We start from the raw sequence: 22707 nt of genomic DNA, 5'->3' as shown, positions 1-22707 counted from the left end.
TGCTGCAAATAAACCATTACTAAAAGTGCAGAATAAGAGGAAGAGACTTGCCTGGGCCAAAAAACACAGAAACTGGACGTTTGTAGAGTAGAAGTCGGTCTTATGGACAGATGAGTCAAAATTTGAAATATTCAGGTCCAACCGCCGAGTATTTGTAAGTCAGAGAGAGGGGGAGCACATGAGTTCTGCATGTGTGGTTCCCACTGTCAAGCATGGAGGAGGCAGTGTCATGGTCGGGGGTTGCTTTGCTGGCGACAGAGTTGGTGATCTTTACCAAGTCCATGGCAAGCTCAACCAGTATAGCTATCATAGCATACTTCAGAGGCATGCCATTCCATCAGGATTATGGCTAGTTGGGCAGTCCTTCATTCTTCAGCAAGATAATGACCCAAAACAGACCTCAAAGTTGTACACGAACTATCTGGCGAAGAAGGAAAGTGAAGGACAACTCAATCTAATGACCTGGCCTGCCCAGTCTCCAGATCTCAATCCCATAGAACTTGTATGGGACAAACTGGACAGATGAGTCAAAGCAAAGCTACCCACAAGTGCCCTACATCTCTGGGAATTGCTGCAGAAGAGCTGGGAAGACATGTTGGGCGATTTCCTGCTGAAACTTGTTAACCGAATGCCTCGTGTTTATTAAGGCAAAGGGTGGCTATTTTGAGGAATCCAAGATTTAGAGATAATTTTTAATTTTCTTGAACATTGCTTTGATACTCCTTATGTTTTGTATACTGTAACCTGTGTTTTCATTTTCAAATATTTAAATGTATACGACGTAAAACATTGTCAATTATGAAAAAAAACTAGTTTCCAGCAAGTGTAAAATTTTGACTGGGACTGTATATATATTTTGGTATTAAGCCAAATGTTTATTTCATACTCTTACTTTATGGTTTGTTGTGGGAAAATTCAGACTATTCTTCACCAATATTCAGGGCACAATCCAGACTTTGGCAACTATCATTCAACAGATCCTTTGGTCTTCCAAAACCAGGTACATAATTCATCCTCTTAGTGTACAATTTCACAGGAATCTGAACATTTAGCTAAAACAGCGCTTAAACCTGATTCCAGCGCTTCCCAAACTGAACTGATAAGAATCCGGAATCCCACTCAGCACTGCTCATTCTGGTGTACTGCATTAGAGCAAATGAATTCTGCTGTTTGTCAACCAGTCAGCAGGACTGAATCACTGTTCCACATTCTCTTGAAGGGAAATCAGATCTGCATACATTTAAAAACAAAACCCATTAGGAGATGAAATTGGAATATTAAAAAAAAATAAAGCATACATTACACAGAATTCTGGAAATCTTTAGTTAGGGACCTTTTAGAAGCCAATTTGTCAGCTGTCATAGACCAATAACTTCAGCCGACAAGAGAAATGGCGACACCCTGTGGACAGGAAGGCACCCTGACTTTAAAAACAAGAATGCTCCCCTTTCCCAGCTTTAGTGCTGTTGTAGAGTACACAATTGCTGTACCCAAGGTTTTCATTTTTTAGTTACACCTGTCAATTTCACACATATTCCCAATTGATCTTGCTCATTCTATATTCTACCACTAGTGAAGTAGTAAACCTGTGCCTTTGCTGTGCTGTCTTCCAGCCTGGTGGCAATCTGCCCCACCCTCCTCAATTCCTGGGGGTGTGTTGCAGTTTGACTACAAATAAATAAAAACCCAAAACAAGGATGATAATAAAAATAATAATGAACACATACCACTACAGTTTTACAGGTTTAATTGTAAACATTGTACATCAGTCCCTCTTGCTTTTATTTCTTGTTTGTAGGATTCAGCTGGGAAACAGTAGGGGGACAAGGCCAAGCTGACTTTGATCAAACAAATCAAAAGCTGCAGAAACGTACGTCAGTCATTGGAGTGGCACTTGAAAGCACTGTATATTCATTCTGTATCTGGTGGAAATACACCGTGATGCAGTTTCTTTATCTTTGCTGCCGCTTTTCATTGTTCAAAGTGAAAGGAAGCTCCTTAGGTTATGAAACTGCACAATGATATCCACTAATCAGAGAACACTGCAGCTCATCCCTAAAACGAGTTTCTCTTATTGTGAAGGATAATGCCAGCAGCTGTCCCTAGAGGCAGACACACCCTCTGTGTGTTTCAAAGATAATCAAACTAGAACGTGGTGGCATATCAGGATCGATACGACTATGCTTGTTGAGGAGCACAATACGATTTCACAGCCGTAGCAATCCGAGCCATTGAGTCTGCAAGCTTAGTTACAAAACTGTTGCCCTGAACTTAGACTGCATGCAGCTACAGTGGAGGTCACTGCAACCAAGGCTGTAACGAGCTCAAATTGCTATTCAAAACAGTTTTATTAACCTATGCTGTACTGTGCCAAGCTTAATTCAATTGGTGTTTAAAAAGGTGAATCTGTTCAAAAACACAAAATAAAAAGGGGAGGTAGGTGAAGTTAAAAGGAAATACATTCAATTTAACATCAAGGATTTTCTTTTCCTTTTTTCTAAAAACGGTCAGACCATTTATGATTTTCTTTTTACATAATATATATATATCTATATATATATATATATATATATATTATTAAAAAAAGGAATTCCTTATTTTGTTTGTTTTTTTTTGAGTTACACATAAAACGTGTAACACATAAAACGACAAAACTTAAAAAAAAAAAAAAAAATGTATAATACAGACTGGGGTTCCTGTACTCCTGTGAAGGAGAGAGGCAGGCCATCTCCGGTATTCAGATGGGTGCACAAGAATGGACAGGAATAGTTGTGAGTGAATGAGTTTGGTTTGCAGGCTCCTGACTTAAGCGTGACAGTTGACAAGTCCAGATCACTGTGGAGAGCCAGTGAATGGGGTTTGCACAGTGATCAGATGAGGAACAAAGGCCTGGATCATTATGAGCAGGAGGGTGTTGCCCTGTGTTAAGTATCATGCAGACAGCAGACTCGGTAAGGGCGACTATCCAGTTTTGTAACGGCTCCAGATTATTCCTGTGTGGGAGACTCTAGGTCTCGGAAGTGAATGACGCTCCAGTAGTATGGACATGTGCAGATCAGGGGTAAGCTCTGTGGTCTGGGTTCACAGGCGAGACTCCAAGCATTTACAGGTCTGGACCAATGGTTCTCTTGTGTGACTGAGTAAGTGAGAGAACGAGACTCAAGTGTTGAGGGTTCTACGGGATCCAGACTGTCCTCCAGTGTCAGGGAGCGAGGTACAAGTGTTCAGATGTGCTACACTGAGTCTGGACCATCCTCGCTGTGATCAGGCTGCTCCTTTGTGTACATGAAAGTGAGCAGGAACAGTGCCACGTCCAGCGAGGACCAGTAAGACGTGTGCGAAGTCACAGCAGACCAGTACCTACTCTCCACCATGCCCTCACGCAGCTCAAAGTCGATGCGGCTCTCCAGTTCCACTGAAACATATATAGAGAAGAAAAAAAAAAAAGGCAAGTCTGTTATAAGGACAGTTATGTTTATGGATACATTTACTATGCTCTCTTATGTTACAAAGGTCCCATTTGAACTTTAGTAAATACTAAACAGATTGTTTTTATCTTTCTGATTTTTAAACTATACAAAAAAAGGTCCAAGATATATATTTTCATAATTAAGGTCTCAATCAAGAGATGCATGTCCTTCCTCAATGGGTCACAGGAGGGTGGCCAGATTGTTGATAAAGTTTGAGTGGGATAAGCCTCAATGATATTATCTGCTAGACTGTTCCAATCATCAGGAGCCACAGGCTCCTTTCCCTGGCACTCCCACCACTATCCTGTACTGACGTGTGTTGTCGATGACGCCGGGGTTGGTCTGAGACTGGGATGTGCTTGACAGGGTGCAGCTCGTCTGGCTCTCCAGGGGTCGCTTGTCCTCCAGCTCTGTTCCGCTGCCGTCTGCTGCGATGCTCGCACTAGAACGTCCGAATCGTGAAAAGAAGATTCCTCCGATGCCCTTCCCAATGCTCGCCGCTCCTGTTCAAACCAGCAAGTTAATGTTCACTTCCAAGAAAAATCAGCACAGTACATATAACGACACGAACAAAAAAAAACATACAGAAAACACAGTCAGACAAAAATGCACAAAACACTTGTACACACATTAAAACACATAAACTTGTGTAGGCACTCCACCTTCATCATTTGTGCAAATCTTACACAGCTGTTAACTATTTTTAAAACACAGCACAGTTTGTAATTTTTATACAATATAGTCTCTTGGGTATGAGAGTGAAATACATTTCATTTACATTGCTAGTTCTCATCTATAAAATAAATTTCCCTATTTCAGTCAGTCTGTTCTAACACAATGACACAAACATACATCTAGGTGGGCTGCGACAACTAGTAGATTACTTTGTCAGCTGATCAGCGGGATCGTGCAGCTCAGTGGTGTTAAACTCAGGATTAAAACCACAGAATCACTGCCCATCCTGTTGCGTGAAACGGACCACAATTTAAACACATATAAGCACGGCTCTATTCCCTGTAACTTATGCCATCTTTCAAGTTCTGTGATCAGAGAGGCATTGTTGTGGGGGGTATAACAGAGTGAATGGACCCTGCACTATTAGGAGGAGACTATGGCCAGGGAAGCCACAATCCAGTATAAACAGCATACATGTGTGTAACAAAATCAACTCATTTCATTTTTGCTAGAATTATATTCTTCAGGGAAAAGTGGATAGTTTAGCCAGTGCTGGAAACCTAACCTTGAAATGCAAACACAGGCATTCCTGAGATTGTTGCGTTTGCAAAGCCTACAGTATGCTAGCAGACTTTGTTTTGTTCAGAAGTATTTTGTTTTCTTTTGCAAACCACTGTGAAGAGAAAATAAAGTGCACAAAAACGACAGACTACTGATTGTAGTATTTTTTTTGGAATCTCGTAGTACAATGAATCCATAGTTTAAACTCAGTTCTTGGCATTTGTCACACAAAGAATCCATAGACACGCAGCATTTTCCAAAGCTTTCTGATAAGGCTCTCTTGTGAAACAAAGCGACTATCCATTCCAGGCTAAATTATAAACCTCTCAATTAAACTTGAATATTAAGATGCTCAACTCTACCCTTATTACACATATTTCCTTGTTCACAGGCCTGTGATAATGAGGCCAATTTTATTTGTTTTACACTTTAGTTAAAATGCAGTTAAAGAAAAAGAAAAAAAGAACTTGTTGAAATACTCCACAATATTCAGAAATCGAGTGCCATCTAAATAAAAGATTGTGGGGAATCTCATGCTGAGAATCTGGGTACACAAGTTTCTTAATTATCTATGAACAGATCTGAATGTTTTGTTATTTTTATATAATTATACTTGGTTTTCTTCAGAAGAATCTTGTGTTTCTAAGCAACATTATAGTAATTTGGTATGAATATCTGTGGTTTTGCCCCACCCTGTGGATACTTGCTAACAACTTAATAGGCCATCATACCCGAGTGAAGCGAATGCAAGTAATGTACATAACCCATGACAGCTTCACAGTTAGTACATGATATACATTGGAAGCGCATTGTCCAGCTTTAAAACATATCTACTTTTTCTGAAGCGGAGATCATCATTCCCCTCACAAGAGAGTCAACTTTTTCAAGTAGACCCTCTGAATGCACTCAGGAGATGGACAGGGGATGCTTACAGCACTAATACTCATGTCAGTAATCTAGGGCCAATATACCCGTTCATGATTATGTGCATTACTGATGATCAGGGTGGTTTAAGTCAATAAAGATCTGGAACGCACATGTTTTGCTTTTCTTCTGTCTTCAAGGGATGACGTCTAACGGAGTTACAGTAGGGATTTTGTTTGTGCTCACCCAGTATGCTGGCTTTGCCGAGACTGGTGATGGATTCTCCGTAGTGGCGGCGTGCCAGCACCGGGGAGGTGCTAGGGCTGGGGATGCTCTCAGTGTCAGAGGCAGAGGTAGTCTCTTTAACGGGATTGAGGAGTGTCGGTCTGACCTGCTCGTAGCTATCGGGGTTGGTAGTGTTAAACCTGCAATGCAATGGAGAAGTAATTTGGGGTATGCTGTTCACAGACTAGCTGTCCACTAGAATAAGGAAAAGCACTAATCAGAATTCTTATCAACCTTACAGATGGTCTTAGCAGCTATAATTCCATTGGACATGTAGGGACTGTCTTTAGCTGGGTAAAAAACTGGACCTGCACCCAGCCCTGGGTGTCAGAACTTCCCTTGTTTTGTTACATTATGGAAGCAGCTGACAGGAACTTGAACAATCACAGCATAAAAACCTCATTTGCATAGGTGTTTACTACTAGCATTTGTTCATACAGCTATAAATGGAGGAAAAACAAGTTTAACAGGGCATTGTGCAAACTCCTGAGTCAGCTCGCCACATCGCAAAATATCCAGCAGCTACATTAGTCTTTCATACATTACCCAGTTGTGTCAGATTCAAATAAAAAATCTACAGGTAAGAGGAAGGCTTCATATCACTGTATCGTATACTCATCATGAACACACACTTGTAAGAATGCTTACCAGTGTATTTGGACAGGGGAGATGTTGCTGTAGTGCTTTAGAATGAGGGGCTCCAGTCTGTAAGCCTGCAAAAAAGAGAGACATAATTTTAAACTTCCCGTGACTGGCATGCCATGAGCAATTATTCTAAACGTATCGTCCCCCGCTGGGAGCAGCGGCACGCCCTCACCACGGGGTCGGTGGGGTGGAAGATGTTCAGGAGCCGACGGCAGATGGACTTGGGCAGGAAGTGGTCCTGGCTGCCGTTGTTCCCAGGACGGATCCCCCTCAGAGCCAGGAACACCGCGAGTGGAGACCCCATGCAGAAGAAATTCTCAACCTGAAATGCAATCAGTTCAAATCGATCATTCGTTTAAGAGAGTCCGAAAACAGGTGCCAAAATCAAGTATAGCCTACTGAACTCCAGGTGTTTTCTCTCTAAGGCAGGAGCTTCATTTTATAGACAGCCAGTGCAGGTAATTGAACAATGAATCAACTAATTTCTATTATTAATGAGTCATTTAGGAGGCACTTTTATCCAAAGTGACTTAGGAGACTAGGGGGTGAACTGCTGCTGCAGAGTCACTTACAATAGGACCTTGGCTTTACGTCTCATCTAAAGCACGGCGAACAAGGAGGTTAAGCGACTTGCTCAGGGTCACACAGAGCGAGTCAATGGCTGAGCCAGGATTGAACCAGGAACCTCCTGGTAACAAGCCCCTTTCTTTAACCACTGGACCACTGAGCTTCCTATTTCTATGTGCAAATGCCTCTATTAGCTATCCATTTACTCAGGAGGATAGTCCGGTACTAGAATTTCAGAGATGGGGTAAGGTATTAACAATTTCTTTGGGGGAAAAGAAAAAAAAAAAGGAGACAAATCAAACACAAATACAGTGTTTACTCGTCCAGTCATGAGACCCATTCATCTATAAACAGGTCCCTCCCTTTGGCTTGCTTAAGCAGTTTAGCACATGCCAAGGAGTCCAACAGTATAAAAAAAATCTACAGCAAAGGTTTTGATTCCATAAGTTTGTCACTCCTCAGCTATCATCACTTCCCAGGAAGAACAAGCAGCTTCAGCTTCTCATTTCATTCACACTGCTGAAGGCATTAGCCAAATACTAGGCTACCAGAAGTTCTTGTAAGTTTTACCTACTAGCACAGTATTTCCTTACCTTGAATTTCAAGGCTGGTGAGGCTGTAGCAGCAGAGTTCTCCACCCTGTACAGCTGCTCTTCAATTTCTCTTACCCTGTGGGAGGAAAGCAGACAGCCAGCATGGCTAAACCTCGGGTCCAATAAAAGCAGAGCAAAATGGGATTCCAATTTTTCATACAGACTATCTAGTGTGTTGTTGTGTTACAAACGCCTATATTATGCAATTATTTTATTCGTTATGGTCTTAAATAGTCAAGTATCCCAACTGCGGAGAAAACACAAAGCCACTTTTTCAGGAGCAGTGGCTTGAAGCCTTGTTTCTAGGAGACCGAAGACCTAGCTTGAGGCAACTTTGCTGTATCAAATCCAGAATCCTCTGGTGTGCCATACTGTGGCCTGAAGCCAAGTTCCAAGCCACAAAATAGCTACATGCTCCCTCAGCTTTAGATGCACAGATCTGCAAGATCAATACGGACAGACATTAATATTCAATATGCAATCCAGAACAGAATCTGGACATATTAACACTGAAGCAAACATCTGAAAACAGAATCCTTGCCCATAAAGTAACCCAATCGAGGATTGCTGCTCCAGTAGTCAGATGACTGTTGTACCACTGCTACCCCAGCCTGTGCTCCCTGGAGTGCATAGTGCCAGGTACATCAAGGGCATCGCTGTCTATTTGTAACTGGTATGAAGCCATTCATTTACCGCTGCTTGGTGAGCTGTAGTTCCTCCAGAAGGTGACGCTCTTCATAGCTCAGCCACCTCATGTCAGTCTCCTTGAGGTCACACTCTACATGCTGGTACATTCGCACCGGGTCCCAGCCAGTCATGATGTCAAATGTGATGACACAACCCAGCGAGTGAGAGACAATCGACACCTTACCCCCCTTCTCTTCAAAGTCAGGGTTGCGGGAGCAGAACAGGGAGTACAGGCGGTTCAGCTCCCGAGTCAAACCCTTCGTAATCTACCAGGGACAATTAGTCAAAAGACACAAGGAACAGGCAAATTATTCCTTAGTTATTTCTATATGGAGCCAGTATATTTATTTGGTCTCCACTGCTCTAGTCTGGGCTTAGCCTTGCAAACAAGAATTAAAGCACAAATGCTGCTTATAAAGAGCATTCAATTATAAACATGTGGCAGGGGCAGAGGAGTTTTCTTGATAAAGAGCCAGTTTGTCTAATCATACACACACCGCCATGGTAGACACGGAACATATGCTGTGCACACCCACACTCACAGCCAATAAGCAAGTTCTGACATTTAGCAACGTTCTGCTCTGTTAATTGGTGCTTATTATGGTCCCGACTGAGCGGTACATGTTAAGATTTCTATTTTATGGGTGTGAAGTGAACTCTGGATTAGGATCTAGGAGTCCACCTGCCCTGCGTTTTCTGTCTAGTCTGTGGTGACTGGACACCCACCTCGTCCCTGTACAGTGGGCTGGTGTAGTACATGATGTCCATTGCACTGCTGTTCAGCATGTCCCTCAGTCCACGCACTTTGTCTGGAGTGATGGAGTCTACTGTGTCTGCAAGGGTAACAAACAAGCTTCAGTTACAATGTCCAAAATGAATTATCAAAGCAATCTTGTAAAGCGGCAGTGTCCAATAAATCTAAGTCCAACAAGGCTTAGAACAGGTTTACAGCTGAACCAGAGGTGAAGACCAGCAAGGCTACTCACACCACCTTAAGCTCTAACCAGCAGGCCACACTGCCTCCCAGTCCCAACTGTTAAACCACACTGCTTTTCAGTCCCTCAGCTCTAACCGCTAGGCCATTCTGTTTCCTAGTTCCTCATCACTAAACACAAGGCTCGACTGCCTGGTAACCCCTCGTCTCTAATCACTAGTCAAAAATAACTCCCAACCCCTCAGCTATAACTAAGGGCCACTCCACCTCCCAGGCATACAGGCTCAGCTGAGTGAAGCAGTACCTCCATCAAGAGAGAGTTTTGATCTCCACTCCACTGGCAGGAACTCCACGTGCTCTGAGGCATATTCTGAAAAGTGCTTTTCCTCCATTTTTCTTGCAGCATCTCTCATCCTAAAGACAAATAAACATAACAGTCATAAATTATGCAGCCATGGCTCCGTTGTAACCACTAGGTGAATCCTGTCTGTTCAATGAATGAGTCCTCCACAGCTACCCCTTATCAGAGGGGACAGGAACCAATTAGTGGTGCATATTAAAAGGTAAATAAAATATAAATAAACAAAACAGCATGTTGCCTGAAATCAATATTTAGCCATGGCTAAAATTAACAGGGTAGTCTATGCCCTCAGAAATCAAGTTCAAGAGAATTTTCTTGAGGAGCTGAAGCACTAGGTCCTTAATCTGAACTAAATCTTACTCAGAAACAGAGCTTAACGCTGCTTGATCTAATTAACATGTTAAGCTCCTTGCGGCACAGTGGATCTGCTGTGACGTTTACTGTCAGTCTGCAGGAGGTCAGAATTTTTAGGGCTTAGTCCTTAGTCCCACTTTTGATTGTGACAGAAAGGCTAGTAAAAAGTGTTCTTGCTCCGACTACTAAAGGTACCATAAATACTGCTCAGAGGGGTCTGACAGCTCGACACATAAAACTCTCAACCGTTTAAACCATTTACTTATAAGAGCCGATAACCTGAAACATGTTCGTGCACGGATGGATTGAATCATTAATCGAAACCCAATTCCCGCATTTAGTCTAACATTTCCATGTACAATTGAAACAAAGGTCTACCAAATGCAATTTCAATCCTGTGGACTTTGATAGCATTTAGACTTAAACACCTGTTGAACCTGGGCTTTACCGCAATATACTTAAAAGAACTGTCAGGAATCTGTGTAATATAACAGAGTTCAAAAGACTAAAGCCTTGAAGCATGAATTCCTACCATGTACGTGTGTGGCACATTATATCCTGGTGCAGATAGTGCAGGGTGACATTTAATACAGACAGAAGTGAAATTGCATCACCATTACAAGCTTGATGTTTACTTCACTCCATTGATTGCCACTGTGATACACAAAGCAATTTAACTGAACTGAAGTCTGCCAAAGGCAGAGTAAACTTTCTCAAGGCTCTCAAATGTTAAGTTTTGTTAAAATACATGAACTACTATTACAAGTTTAAAAGGATGTGTAAAGAGGACTCTGTGTTATGAAAAGCTTGATATAAATTATAAAATAGATACTGCAGCTGTTATCAGCTGCTCTTCTGTTGATTCAGCTTAGGGAAAACGCCTTTAATCCTTTAAGCACATAGAGAAATGAAAAGGAATATGTATTCCCATGCAAATGGGTGACATGACCTCAGAAAACTGACAAAGGAAATTAGTGTTTTTAGAACCCAGGCATTTATCATTTGTAGGGGTGCATTAAACCTGCCACTCGCGGGGGAAACTCTAGACACAGGTCACAAAATATTTGGCTTGCTAAAGACCACTCATCCCCACACCATCTCTGGAAATCTCAGTTACCTGTATATAACCACAATACTAATATAAACACATAGTACATGAGGCACACATACAGAGAGAAAACACAGAAACAAACAATGGACATCTCAATGGTTACCAATGCATGCTTTGTTTGTTCAAGCAGAGACAATGCCAGATGCACTCAGCTGAAAGTAACGAGAATTCAATCACAACACCAGCTTCACAAGCTAAACTGAGAAGCCCACGTGGGCTTTGTTGCTTCTATGTTGCATTTGATGCAAAGACACATTAAGAATTTGTAGTTGTTACACAAAAAATGTTGTGTTGGTTATTGTTATTTGTTTATTTAGCAGATGCCTCTACCCAAGATGACTTACAGAGACTAGGAAAAGTGTGAACTCTGCATCAGCTGCAGAGTCACTTACAACATCTCACCCAGAAGACAGAGCACAAGGAGGTTAAGTGACTTGTTCAGGGTCACACAGTGAGCAAGCCGGGATTTAAACCAGAGACCTCTTGCTTACAAGCCCTTTAATTTAACCACCAGACCACACAGCAACAAAAAAATGGTAGCTATCAATTCAATTGGTTATTACACTGTAACTTGTTCACCCAAATCATGCAAAAGAAAAAAAAATACCATCACCATGTGATTTTCACGCCCCTAAATGAAGGGTTTTTGCAATCCGGTTTCACCGCATGTACTCACATGCCTGTGTTCTTGATGATTCGGCCCTGGTCCATCTTCTGGCCGATGCCGTGCACAACAAAGACGATGTGCGTGGCCTGAGGGGCCTTGTCTTCCAGAGAGGCCTCTTCTACATACCCTCGGTGGAGACGGGTCCCACTGCTCGACGCTAAAGACCAGCCACACAGTTACAACAAACAGGACCAAATACCTTTCCAGATGCAAAGCCAGGAAGACCACAACCAAAACCACGCAACTGCCAGTCACAATCATTACACAGAATGCAATAAAGTGCTCGTGTACTTTAACTTGGTAGTATGAAGCCCCTAATTCCACAAAGACAATGCTGCAGGCCTACACTTGGGTTACAGTGAAACAAATACTACAATGCAGCATTTACAAACAAAACCTAGTATTTTCAATAATTTATGTGTACTGTATTTATAAAATGTCTGCACCTTTAACCTGACAAATAATCTGTACAGATATCTATCTATCTATATAATGAGAGAGAGAGTTATATCTTGCTCCAAATACACTGAAATAAGGGATGAATATTTCCCTAAATTCTGAAGTCAGATCACCCAATTCATACACCTGCCTGCCAATGCTGTTATGCTACGCAATCTATCTGGAGCATGCAGCTGTGTTTAACTTGCGTCTTTTACAGTAGCCAGGAGTCTTGAGGTTCTACTGATAAATCATAACGTTTTTGTCTTGGGTTTACTAAAAAGAATACATATTTTAACGGAGGCACTGACCTTTGGAAAAGCCAAGCTTCTGCGTGACGGTGCGGGCAATTTTGGAAGTGGTGGCATCACTGTAGAGGTACACTTCATCCACAGAGTGCCAGTCTACATGGCTGCGGCTCAGCTTCAGGCTGTGGATGGCTGCAGGGACAAAGACACACAAGTCAAAGAGGGCTTCTCAACACCCCAGAACCACACAGCAATCAATACGATGAGGACTACTGGAAGGGGTAGTCCCTTTAAAAGAATAGTAATCTGAAGATACTGAATAGGACCCACTGAGATGCAAAACATCACTGTAATACTCAATACTGGCAAATGGGAAATGTAAAACAGGCCAGATTCTTTGACCAGTACTGGTACTGCAATTTAGACAGGGTCAAATAAACTCAATGTCCTTTAAACAAATTACAGTAAAGCAGAGCAGTTTGAAAGCCTTCGGATAACCGGCAACAAACATAGTACTAGAGTGTCTTTAAACACTGAAAATCCAAGTGTTCTCTCTAGTAAATGTTTAAGAAGACCCTTCAGTTTAGGTAGGAGGACAGTCTTCTTCAGGATTTTATTTGATGCAATTACAATATTTATCCACAAGGTGACAACAGGAAACATGTGCATATAACAAAAAAACGATGAAGACAGTTCAAGTATACTATTTGATCCCTGCAGAGTGTGGAAGAAGGAGATTCTGTAACTGTTTGTTTCCTCACCAAAGGGTGGTTACTACTTTGTTTTCAAGCAAGTACAGCAAATACAAAAAACAATGCAAGAGTTTTGTTCTGCATCTGTAATTAGGCACATTTGGTCTTTTGGGACACTAACAATGTAACATTTTAGTCTCCTTATCAAGGGAATTATTCCCCCTTTGCTGCACTTTCACAGACCAATTCAGGACATCTGATCAGTTCATGGGGAATGTGTGTGTGTAGGAGGGGGCCGTTGATGTTTGCATTTCCTCTCTTTCCTCTCTTTCAACTGAGAGATGAAATCACCCGCGGCAACTGCTGTGCAGCACTGTCCTAATCCACAGACTTTCTTCAACGAATAATCAGCAGTATTTTATTTGTTAATCTTGGGCTTCTGTTTCCCCGCAGGAGTTCACCGCTAATGTGAAAATAATCCAATCCTTGCAGAAGCAGTACAAAACTGGGAAATTATTTAGGATGAAACCAAGAAGCCCTATCCAACGATTTTAGGAGCAAGAAAAAAGCATCATTAGTCCCAACAACCATTTTCCAAGCAGCATCAGAATTTTTTTTTGTTTACAAGCTTAAAGAATCCACTTTTCTGCAGTAACTTACAATCACACACCCCCGCTTTTTGCAATATATACAATTCTGGCTGCAGAGAATAATATGCTTCCTTCCATAGTAAAGTCATTAAGTTCAAATCACCAAAACATAAATCATTCCGTTTCCCTCAAGACCATGCCTGTCTTTCTGTAAAAGATCACTACAGTATCTACTGGAAGCAAACCTACCAACAGCATGTAACTTTCGAGAAAGGACTGCCTAGTCAAGGTGGAAAGTGTAGAGTCAGAAAGCTGGTGCTACCAGGGAGAATGCATTTCAGAGCAGAGCAGAGATTATAAAGAGCACCACTGGATTTACCATCTGCATGGCTAAACACAATCAGGGGACAGGGGGATAGGACAGGACTAACAATGGTTGCTATCTGGAGAAAGATTACCTTGTTTTCAGGGAAGTATAATGCTTCTCCCAATGCTAACTTATTACTGAACATGCAATGAGGTGCGATATAATGGCATGTGTTTAGGTGTTAACTTTATTAGTAACTGTATTCTAGCTGTAAGGATAAATACATAAATTATTCATATTAAAATAAGAATCCAGGTTGTCCTGTATGCGACCCCATTAGCACCACTGAGAATTTAGAATAAGACAAAAAGGGAAGACTAGCAGCAGTGAGAAGGTAGAATGGAAGGGGCGTGCAATCTAACCAAGCTCAATCTAGGACAGCAGTCATAAGAAGAACATGATTGAAAAGGTAAAATCAATATTACATCTAAAGGATTCAAATAAAAGGCTTGGTTACTGTACCTTCGAAACGCTTTCGCTTGTGACATGCAGTGTCAGCGCTCGGCTGATATCCTCTCCATTTGAACAGAAACGGGAGGTAGAAAGGGGGGAGGTGGGAGAAAACTAACAAATTAAGAAAAAGTGAGCGACATGGCAGTGGTGTTCGAGGCTAGTTAGCTAACACAGAGCTCTAAACTCCAGTCCTCAGGAGTCACAAACTACCAGGGTTTTTATTGCAAGTCCTTAACATCTATTTTATATTTACATAGAAGCACACTTGCAGCTGTAGACTTTGTGGATTTTTATATGTGCCATGAGGCATGTCTATGGAGGTGTGGTGGCTGCATGCATGTATAGGATGGCCATACCACAGTGTACAGGGACAGGAGGAATCTCTACTACAACACACACAAGCTGAAACCAACACTCTCCCCCCAGCAGCAGCAGTAGTTTAATAACAGTGTCTTTCAGCTCAGGTAAAATGTTTTAAAAAATGTAGCTTGCACTTAGCTATAATATTGTAGATCATTTATATACCTGCAGTATTTACTGTAAGCCATGCAGTATGTTTCAGTTTAAATCCATGAATTACTCCCTTGTGCAGAATGTTTTTATTTTGTAAACCATCCACTTGACATTAAGTTTTCTTAGTTTTGCTACAGATCCTCAACAGATAAATATTATTTTTAATGTATGTCATGATAACCAGACCACACATGAAAATAAGTAACAAGTGAATTATTAAAACAAGCTGAGTTTTCTGTGTTGTAAAACAGATTAGCGATGATAAACAGAGGAAAATGGCTTGTTTTGTTATGCGAAGACTCCTGCTGGCCATTAAAATTACATTGGGTGGTTGATATAGAAAGCATCATTCAACTAACTTCAAAGTTCTTCCCTAAAAATAATTGAGCGTCCATTATATATACAAAACTGAAGCTAGGACTGTCCTAATTTACATATGAGCTCCACAGATTTGAGTCACACAGCTTGGTTGCATTTGCCTAACTGATTTGAATGGGGCGAGGTAAACAACTTAAACAAAAAAAAAACACCTCATATCATTAAATCTCTGCATGCATCATCACCAGTTAAGCAACAAGCCTCTTATTCACACAACTAAGGATGGATAAAGAAAGGTTTCACTAAGGACACTGGCTTTTTAAAGTCCCTTTTGACTCATTAAATCAAATGTGCAGTGCATGAAAACTTTTTTTAAAATTAGGTTAGTAATTTATTCTCAGTTTTCAAAAGAACTGTTTAACCTACTAAAAGTGAATCTGTTTAAACACTTCCAAAACCAGCCCTTTAAAAAAAAAAAAAAAATGAATAGAGCCAAAGACCAAAGACTGTAATAGAGCCAAAGACCACTAAACTTGTTTCAAGCTATATATATATATATATATATATATATATATATATATATATATATATATATATATATATATATATATATACACACACACACACACACACACACACACACACACACACACACACACACACACACACACGATAGAGATAGATCTCTATCTATCAATATATCAATGGATCAGGTGCATTGGGGTGGTAAACTTACTTTCTGATCACCCTGTACATATAGATATACCTCAGATGTAGGCTGACCCAACAATGCATTTAAACCTGGGTTCCCAGATTAATGCGCTTGAGACCAATCAAGATCAAGCCTCTCCTGTCCAGAAATGAATGTTCTCTATTCACCAAGGCATTTAAAACAAGCAACTCATTACTGCAAGTGCAGTGTCTAAACCCTGGTACCAGGATAACAAAGTATACTAAAAGACAGGATTTACTTAATTTACATGAATAAAACACACTTTTCAGTACATGTATTGAAGTAAAACAACACCATGAAAAGCTCCAGGCTGTTGTGTGTGTAATAACATATTGGACAAAGCTGTGTGGATATTCGCTGGGTTTGCTGCTATATATTTCTTTATAAATGTATTCATCTGTCCAGAATGATCAGTTTCATTATCAGTTAGTTAGGGCGGCTGGTTCTGCACTCAAGGCGTTTTTGTTTGTCGAGTAGTGTGAACAATAAAGACAGACCGAGTCCATCTGAAGAGGTGGTCTCAGTTTGTTTGGCAAATTAAATGGGTTTGGTTCGCTTGGTAAACTTCAATGTGAACTACAGGCAAACTCAGTTTGTTTGCACACATGAAACAGCCCATACACTTTGACCTTCTAGCTAGGAGTGGGTTGGTAGCGTTGGGAATCTTGTGTCTGGTTTTCTGCAAAAACTGTAACTATAAAAACAAGGGTCACTTAAAAACTTGAGAGCCAAGCTGAGACCACTGAACTCATTCCTGCAACTGGATTTCAACTCTAGCATTCATAAGTAAGTAAAAAGCTTTTGGATCCTCTCTTAATTACATACATTTCCATTTTTTAAATGTTTTCTGTGTTATTCAATCGACTTCAGTTGATTAGTAACCAAATCCTTACATGAAGGAGTAATATTTGCTTTGTGATGTTTTTGCATAACCAAAATCAAGCAAATTTTTTTATAAAGCAAATACTTTGTAAAAACTTATATTTTTAGTATGTCCAATAGACAAGAGCTGAGATACAGTGTTTACTTCTCTTCAGAATAGCAAGAGCAGGTTTACTAATCTCTCTTGAAACATGGAAGGTGACCTTATTATTTATTAAACCTCTCCAACACGTGTATGTTTCAAAGGTGTTACTGGCATTCTGAGATACATGGCCACTACACGTTCATTGACACCAATTCACAGCTAAACCGCTAGTCACTGCACTTGCACAGCTGTTACTCTTTAAAATATCTTCAGTGATTACAAGGATGTATATAACCTCTAAAAGTGCTATATAATTGTATGCAGAAATTCAAGGGCATGGAACTTCCAGTGGCTTCCTGTTTCTATCTATTTTATAAACTCATGCAGTGAGTCCGTAGCTGGGGTTCAAACTCAGAATGACTTGCATTTTTCCTTTGCTCTGTCAACCACTAGACTGGTAGACAACCAACATATTTTTCCTGTTATAGCCCGCCAGGTGCTAGGGACAGTCCTGGATTGCACACAGAGCAGTGGAGCTCTGGGGGTAAGGACACAGAGCTTCTCAACACACTCACATAATCACACAGTTAAACCTCCATATGCTTACACATTAGCCTTTTTCTTCTGTGATGAGAGGAGGTTTTGAGACAGAACTACAATCTACAAAAATCAGTTGTTAAGGAACTGTTGTCAGCCAGTTTTCACAGAACTGCTAATATAATTCCTGAGTTGGTCTCAATTTTGCTGACCAAGGTGGGGTTTTCCCCATTTTTGACTTAAACCTGATAAACAGCTTCCTCCCTCTATTGACACAGAATCTTCCAAAGTAAGAAATTACTCTTGTTTTAGAAAAACAGGGAAGTAGCCAGATTGCGGTTTACTGACATTTAAATTAATGAGCCCAACACATCTAATTATAAAGAACTGTTTAAGGAATGTTTTGTTCAGGCCTGCTTAATTATTTAAATTCATTAAAACACCTGAAATATGCAGTTCATAAAACCATTTCCCCAGCTGAAATTCACTGTTTAATCTGTGAGGACATTTATAAAAAGTCTTTGAAAAAACATTCAAGTTTTATGAATAGGGCCCAATATTAAAAAAAAAATTAGGACAGCGTTTCAGCTCAATGGGGCAACCAACAATATAAGTTTTTGCTTTAACCAAACACAGACACACAAACATGGACATTTCTGTTGTTGCACACTCCCTACCTGGATCCTCTCCAGCTCACTTTGGAGTTTTGAGCCCCTACCCCCCTGCCCCTCCCGTTGCCATCTCTGCTCACCATCACTGCTGTCTATAGTCTTGGCCACCACGTCTGTGTCGAAGTTGTCCTGCACCTGCTGTCCGCGGAAGCAGTTCAGATGCTCCTCCTCAATGAGGTCACTCTCGTCCTCTTCCAAGGGGAGCCATGTGCCGTCGATGAACCACTGGCCTCTCATCACCGGGATCCGGTCCTGCTCTGAAACACAAAACCACACACATAGCAGGCCACAACATTACAGGTAGATGCTAATCAATGTTTTATTTCTGAACCAGTCTTTTAAATGGTTTGGGTCCTTCGAATGCTGCCTGAGTAACGCATGGAAATGTTTGTACTTGCTTGAGTTTTATTAATACAGATTCCTACCTTATCTTTGGCAGTGCAATACACACAAAGAAACAATCCCTGTACCACAGCTGGCCGTTGCGATGAAGGGCAGGAGCCTGTGAGTGAATGGATAACACAAGTTCTAAAGGGTTCTTTCCTTCGCTGCACGTAATAAGCCACCAGGCAGATATGTTTAACTTCCTTCTTTACTACTGATCAACCGCAGAGTCCTTTCAGCATAGAAGGCAGCTTGCACCATATTTTCTATTTATAAGCAACTGCCACGGTTGTAGAGGAGGTTGGAATTACAGTTGCACACCCCTGGTTGCCATTACTAAACCCGCCAGGCTTCAGAAGCAGACTCCCAGGTTGAATAATTAAGACCCACTCTGATTGCACTGAACAACCAACAATATCACCAGGTAACAATCCATTACCAAGCCACAGTGAGGAAGACCAGGTTTACAGTTTGCATGTTGATTTCCAAAGAGGTGGAATATAGGTCTATGTACATAACAATATCAAATCCTTTTAAACATGTTGTGAATGCTTGATGTTTTTCAAGCTAGTCACACCCCATGCTACAGTGAAGTTGAATTCATACTCTACAGTTACTACATGCTGGTTTCCAGTACAGCCTCATTCCCACACCAATGTGAACGTCTCCTGTTTGCATGACATAAAATCTCAAACGAGACCAGAACTGTCCAGGAACGAATGAGCTTGAAGATGACAATCCTTTAGGAACATGCTTCTAATGTTTGTTTTTCTTCTGAAGACAGACCAAATTGAAATGAGAGGATTCTGAATTACGATGCAAAGTTTAGTGTAACACCCTGTGGTACGATATCGCCTCACAAATTCTCAGAACAAATGCAGTGTCTTTCAGTGGACAGCAGGCAGCTCCTGTTCTGGACAAAGCTAGCAATTTTAAAACTTGTTCAGGAGTGCAGCGCAGTAACTGTGAGAATGTACCAGCGCTGCAAGTGGTTTTATTTACATCCTGTGGAATTGCTGTTCTGTTCAGAGAGGCGAGTGTCGAGTTGAGTGGGCAGCCATTTAATACATTTCAGTAGCAGCACAGTTAGTATGCTACAAGCATTTGACCTGCACAGTAAGACGGTCTGAAAAACCTATATAAATAAACAGTACTTTGTTTCACACTTCTACATTAACAGCTGTGTCAAGGAAGGAGTAGCTTGGGGAGCAGGTGTCCAGTAGTGCGACAGAGAAAAACTGCCCAATCCTTCAGCTAAAGCCAGCTCTTTCCTGTTTAACGGACTAGGAGAACCAGAATTTTCTTTGGGTGAAAAAAACTAATCCACACGGTTTACACAAGACTGATAAATTATTAAAACCAGGATGCATAGAATAGGACGCTGAGCACCATATAGACCCCCCCCCCCCCCCCCCCCCCCCCCCCCCCATTAGAACCAAGGGAGAAGGACTTTACCAGAAACCTTAATGAGACTCCTACATTTAGTGTGCAATAAATCATGCAGAGAAGCAACCAAAAAGCGACTTCCAAAGCCAGGGTCAGTGACTGACTGCAGCAGGCAAATGCATTAGGTAGCAAAGTTCTACCAGGCAAATTTTATGAACATTTTGGTTAATCAACTCAATATGATATCAGTCCATTCTTTCGGATGCATTGACAGAAGTCAAATTCAAGATACTGTAATATCACTCTTTAAAAAGCATCTGATTAGGACTGGCTAGTTAAGAACTAATACTGTCAACATGTCAGGTTTTTATATTTTTGAACACTGCAGCCACGTATACACTAGGTCCAGAAAACTGAAGACCATCCTAATAGTGATGGAAAAATAACCTTACTCAAAACTTCATGACCAGTATCTACTAAACTAATATGAATATTCATTAAAGGGAGCAGATTTTATTATAGAATTTCACAGCACTTGGGGAAATCGGCCTAGTTTGCATCAACCACTATCAGTACATATTCCTGGATCTCCCCAAGAATAGATGCTTGATTAAATCCTGGGACCCCACAAAATCAACCCCTTGAAATAAGGTATACTGTATCCAGTCTACTGATCAATACCACTCTCATTTTCTGTAGAACTAAGATTTAAAAATATTGTACTACAAATTTGTATAGTGTATAATTCACCTCAGCCTTTTGTTACTTGAGACGTGACAAAAATATGAAATGATAGCTATAGCTGGCAGGCCAAGCCAACACGATTGTATTAATACAGTGGAAGATGAATGAGATTTTGTCAATAGGCAAAGTCGACAGCTGCAAGGCAGACCTTACCAAATGAATAAATGTTACGCATGGTCAAATGTGCAGGCAAGGGGCAGGTTGGCCTTTAAAATATCTAGGTAGGTTCAGGAAATGGATTTTATGTTATTCCGATTATGATCTGAACTAATTTAATTAAAAAAAATATTGATGTAAATAATAATAATAATAATAATAATAATAATAATAATAATAATAAAATGACACATGCACCTGAAAGTCTGCAGTCAAATGTATGTGAATAAGTTATAAAGAATTAATTGAATATAGGGAATTTGGATAATGAAACGGTTTTGAAATGAACTTACGGTTCCAGTACACAGGGTAGCAGTCCTTTTCTTTCACGTCGACCTCATACAGCCCTCCTCTGACACACACGGGCTCAAAATTGATGCTGATCAGATCTGGGTCCCTCACAGCCTCTGCTTTTAACTCGGTCCCTCTTCCTGCATCTTCGCTGTTTCTTTTCTCAAGAGACCCTTGCCTTGATCCCCCGACATTCGCTCCCTCCTCTGCGCCCACCTCCTTCGCCACCCCACTCCCCTCCTCTGTGTCACTTGTCCCCGGGCGCCGAGCCTGGTCTGGGTTGAGTTCGCAGAACTTGCGGTACATGACCTCGATGTTCAAGGAATCGTATCCTACGAAGGGCTTCCATGTCTTTTTGTCCTCTTTGTAGAACCAGCGCACCTCCTCGGGTCCCAGTTCTGTGACAACCTCGTAGCGGTGCCGAGAGCTGCTGGAGCGGGTCCGTTTCCTGGTATCGAAGGGAGGGGATAAACCGGCGTCGCTCTCCCTGTAATCGTGCTCCCCCGTGTGCAGGTAATCGAGGCCGGTGTCAGAATCGCTATGATGGAAGCTGGAGTAAGTCTCCTCCACTAGGCCCAACACCAAGCCATCCTCGGCAGAGCGATGCCGGGTGCGGAGGGAAAGCAGGTGGTGGTCCAAACCCGACTGAACAGAGTGCATCCCGCCGTGAATCCGCTCTCCATCCACCGGCTCCTCGTAGCAGCAGACGAACACATCGTTGCCCAGGTCCCAATCGCTGCCGCCGGCTGAGGGACTGCTTTTATCTGGGCTCTCCGCGTTTATCAAAGACGCCCTGTCCGGATAATTGCTCATAATTGTTACTATTAAAATAAATTAAATGTAATTCATGTATAGGTCCCTTTCTAATCTATATGGAAATCTGCGTGTTGTTATTATTTGGATAACGATGAAGTCGTTGGGAATGAACAGGTCCCTGCTAGCCCCTCTCCCTCCCACGACGACCACCTGCAGCAGCGGTGCCGACTCGGAACGGCTTTCTTGCTTAAGCCAGACATAGAACCCCCTGGGCCCGGCTGTCCCGTTTTGAAATCCTCCTCCGGTCCCGAACCCGTCCTCTACGATCCGTGCCCGTTGAGCTCGGCTCCTCTTTCAAAGCGCCTCGCCGGCAACACGTGCACGCGCCTGGCCGGTACTGCCTTCCAGTGACAGCGCACGCCGCCCGTCCTGTACGCGCACGTACTCACTAAACGGCAGCGTACGCGGCGTACACTGCACCAAATGATTGGCAGGCTTTATTAAGAAAAAAAGTGTATTGTTTTATTTTTTAATTTAACCCTGTCATTTCACCTAGGAGAGCATTCTTTAAACGAGGTAATACATATCACATTGGATATATATATATTGTAAAAGCATACCATAAGAACCGCACTTATTTATTTATTTAAGATTTCAGGCTCGCCAAGATAAACGTTTTTATAACAAAT

At 41.5% G+C, this 22707-nt stretch overlaps 1 protein-coding gene across 2 annotated transcripts; it reads right to left on the bottom strand.

Annotated features, from left to right (window-relative positions):
* Window positions 1-2639: 2639 nt before the first annotated feature.
* On the bottom strand, window positions 2640-22406 carry LOC121329923 (phospholipase DDHD1-like). Of its 2 annotated transcripts, XM_041275970.1 has the most exons (14): window positions 21265-22406; window positions 18382-18558; window positions 14572-14673; window positions 12524-12652; window positions 11784-11931; window positions 9586-9695; window positions 9074-9180; window positions 8354-8613; window positions 7661-7736; window positions 6673-6822; window positions 6504-6568; window positions 5817-5995; window positions 3785-3973; window positions 2640-3415 (listed from the first exon to the last, which is right to left on the bottom strand). In XM_041275970.1, the coding sequence occupies exons 1-14, from the start codon at window positions 22073-22075 to the stop codon at window positions 3234-3236; spliced, it is 2685 nt and encodes an 894-aa protein (XP_041131904.1). In that variant the 5' UTR covers window positions 22076-22406; the 3' UTR covers window positions 2640-3233. The 2 variants fall into 2 exon arrangements, with proteins under 2 accessions (XP_041131904.1, XP_041131905.1); XM_041275971.1 differs by lacking the exon at window positions 14572-14673.
* Between the last annotated feature and the right edge of the window lie 301 nt (window positions 22407-22707).

The sequence above is a fragment of the Polyodon spathula genome, chromosome 17 (genome assembly GCF_017654505.1).
Source record: "Polyodon spathula isolate WHYD16114869_AA chromosome 17, ASM1765450v1, whole genome shotgun sequence".
NCBI classification, from domain to species: Eukaryota; Metazoa; Chordata; class Actinopteri; order Acipenseriformes; family Polyodontidae; genus Polyodon; species Polyodon spathula.
Note: the sequence above shows the minus strand (reverse complement) of the source record. Positions and strands in the feature narration are given on the sequence as shown.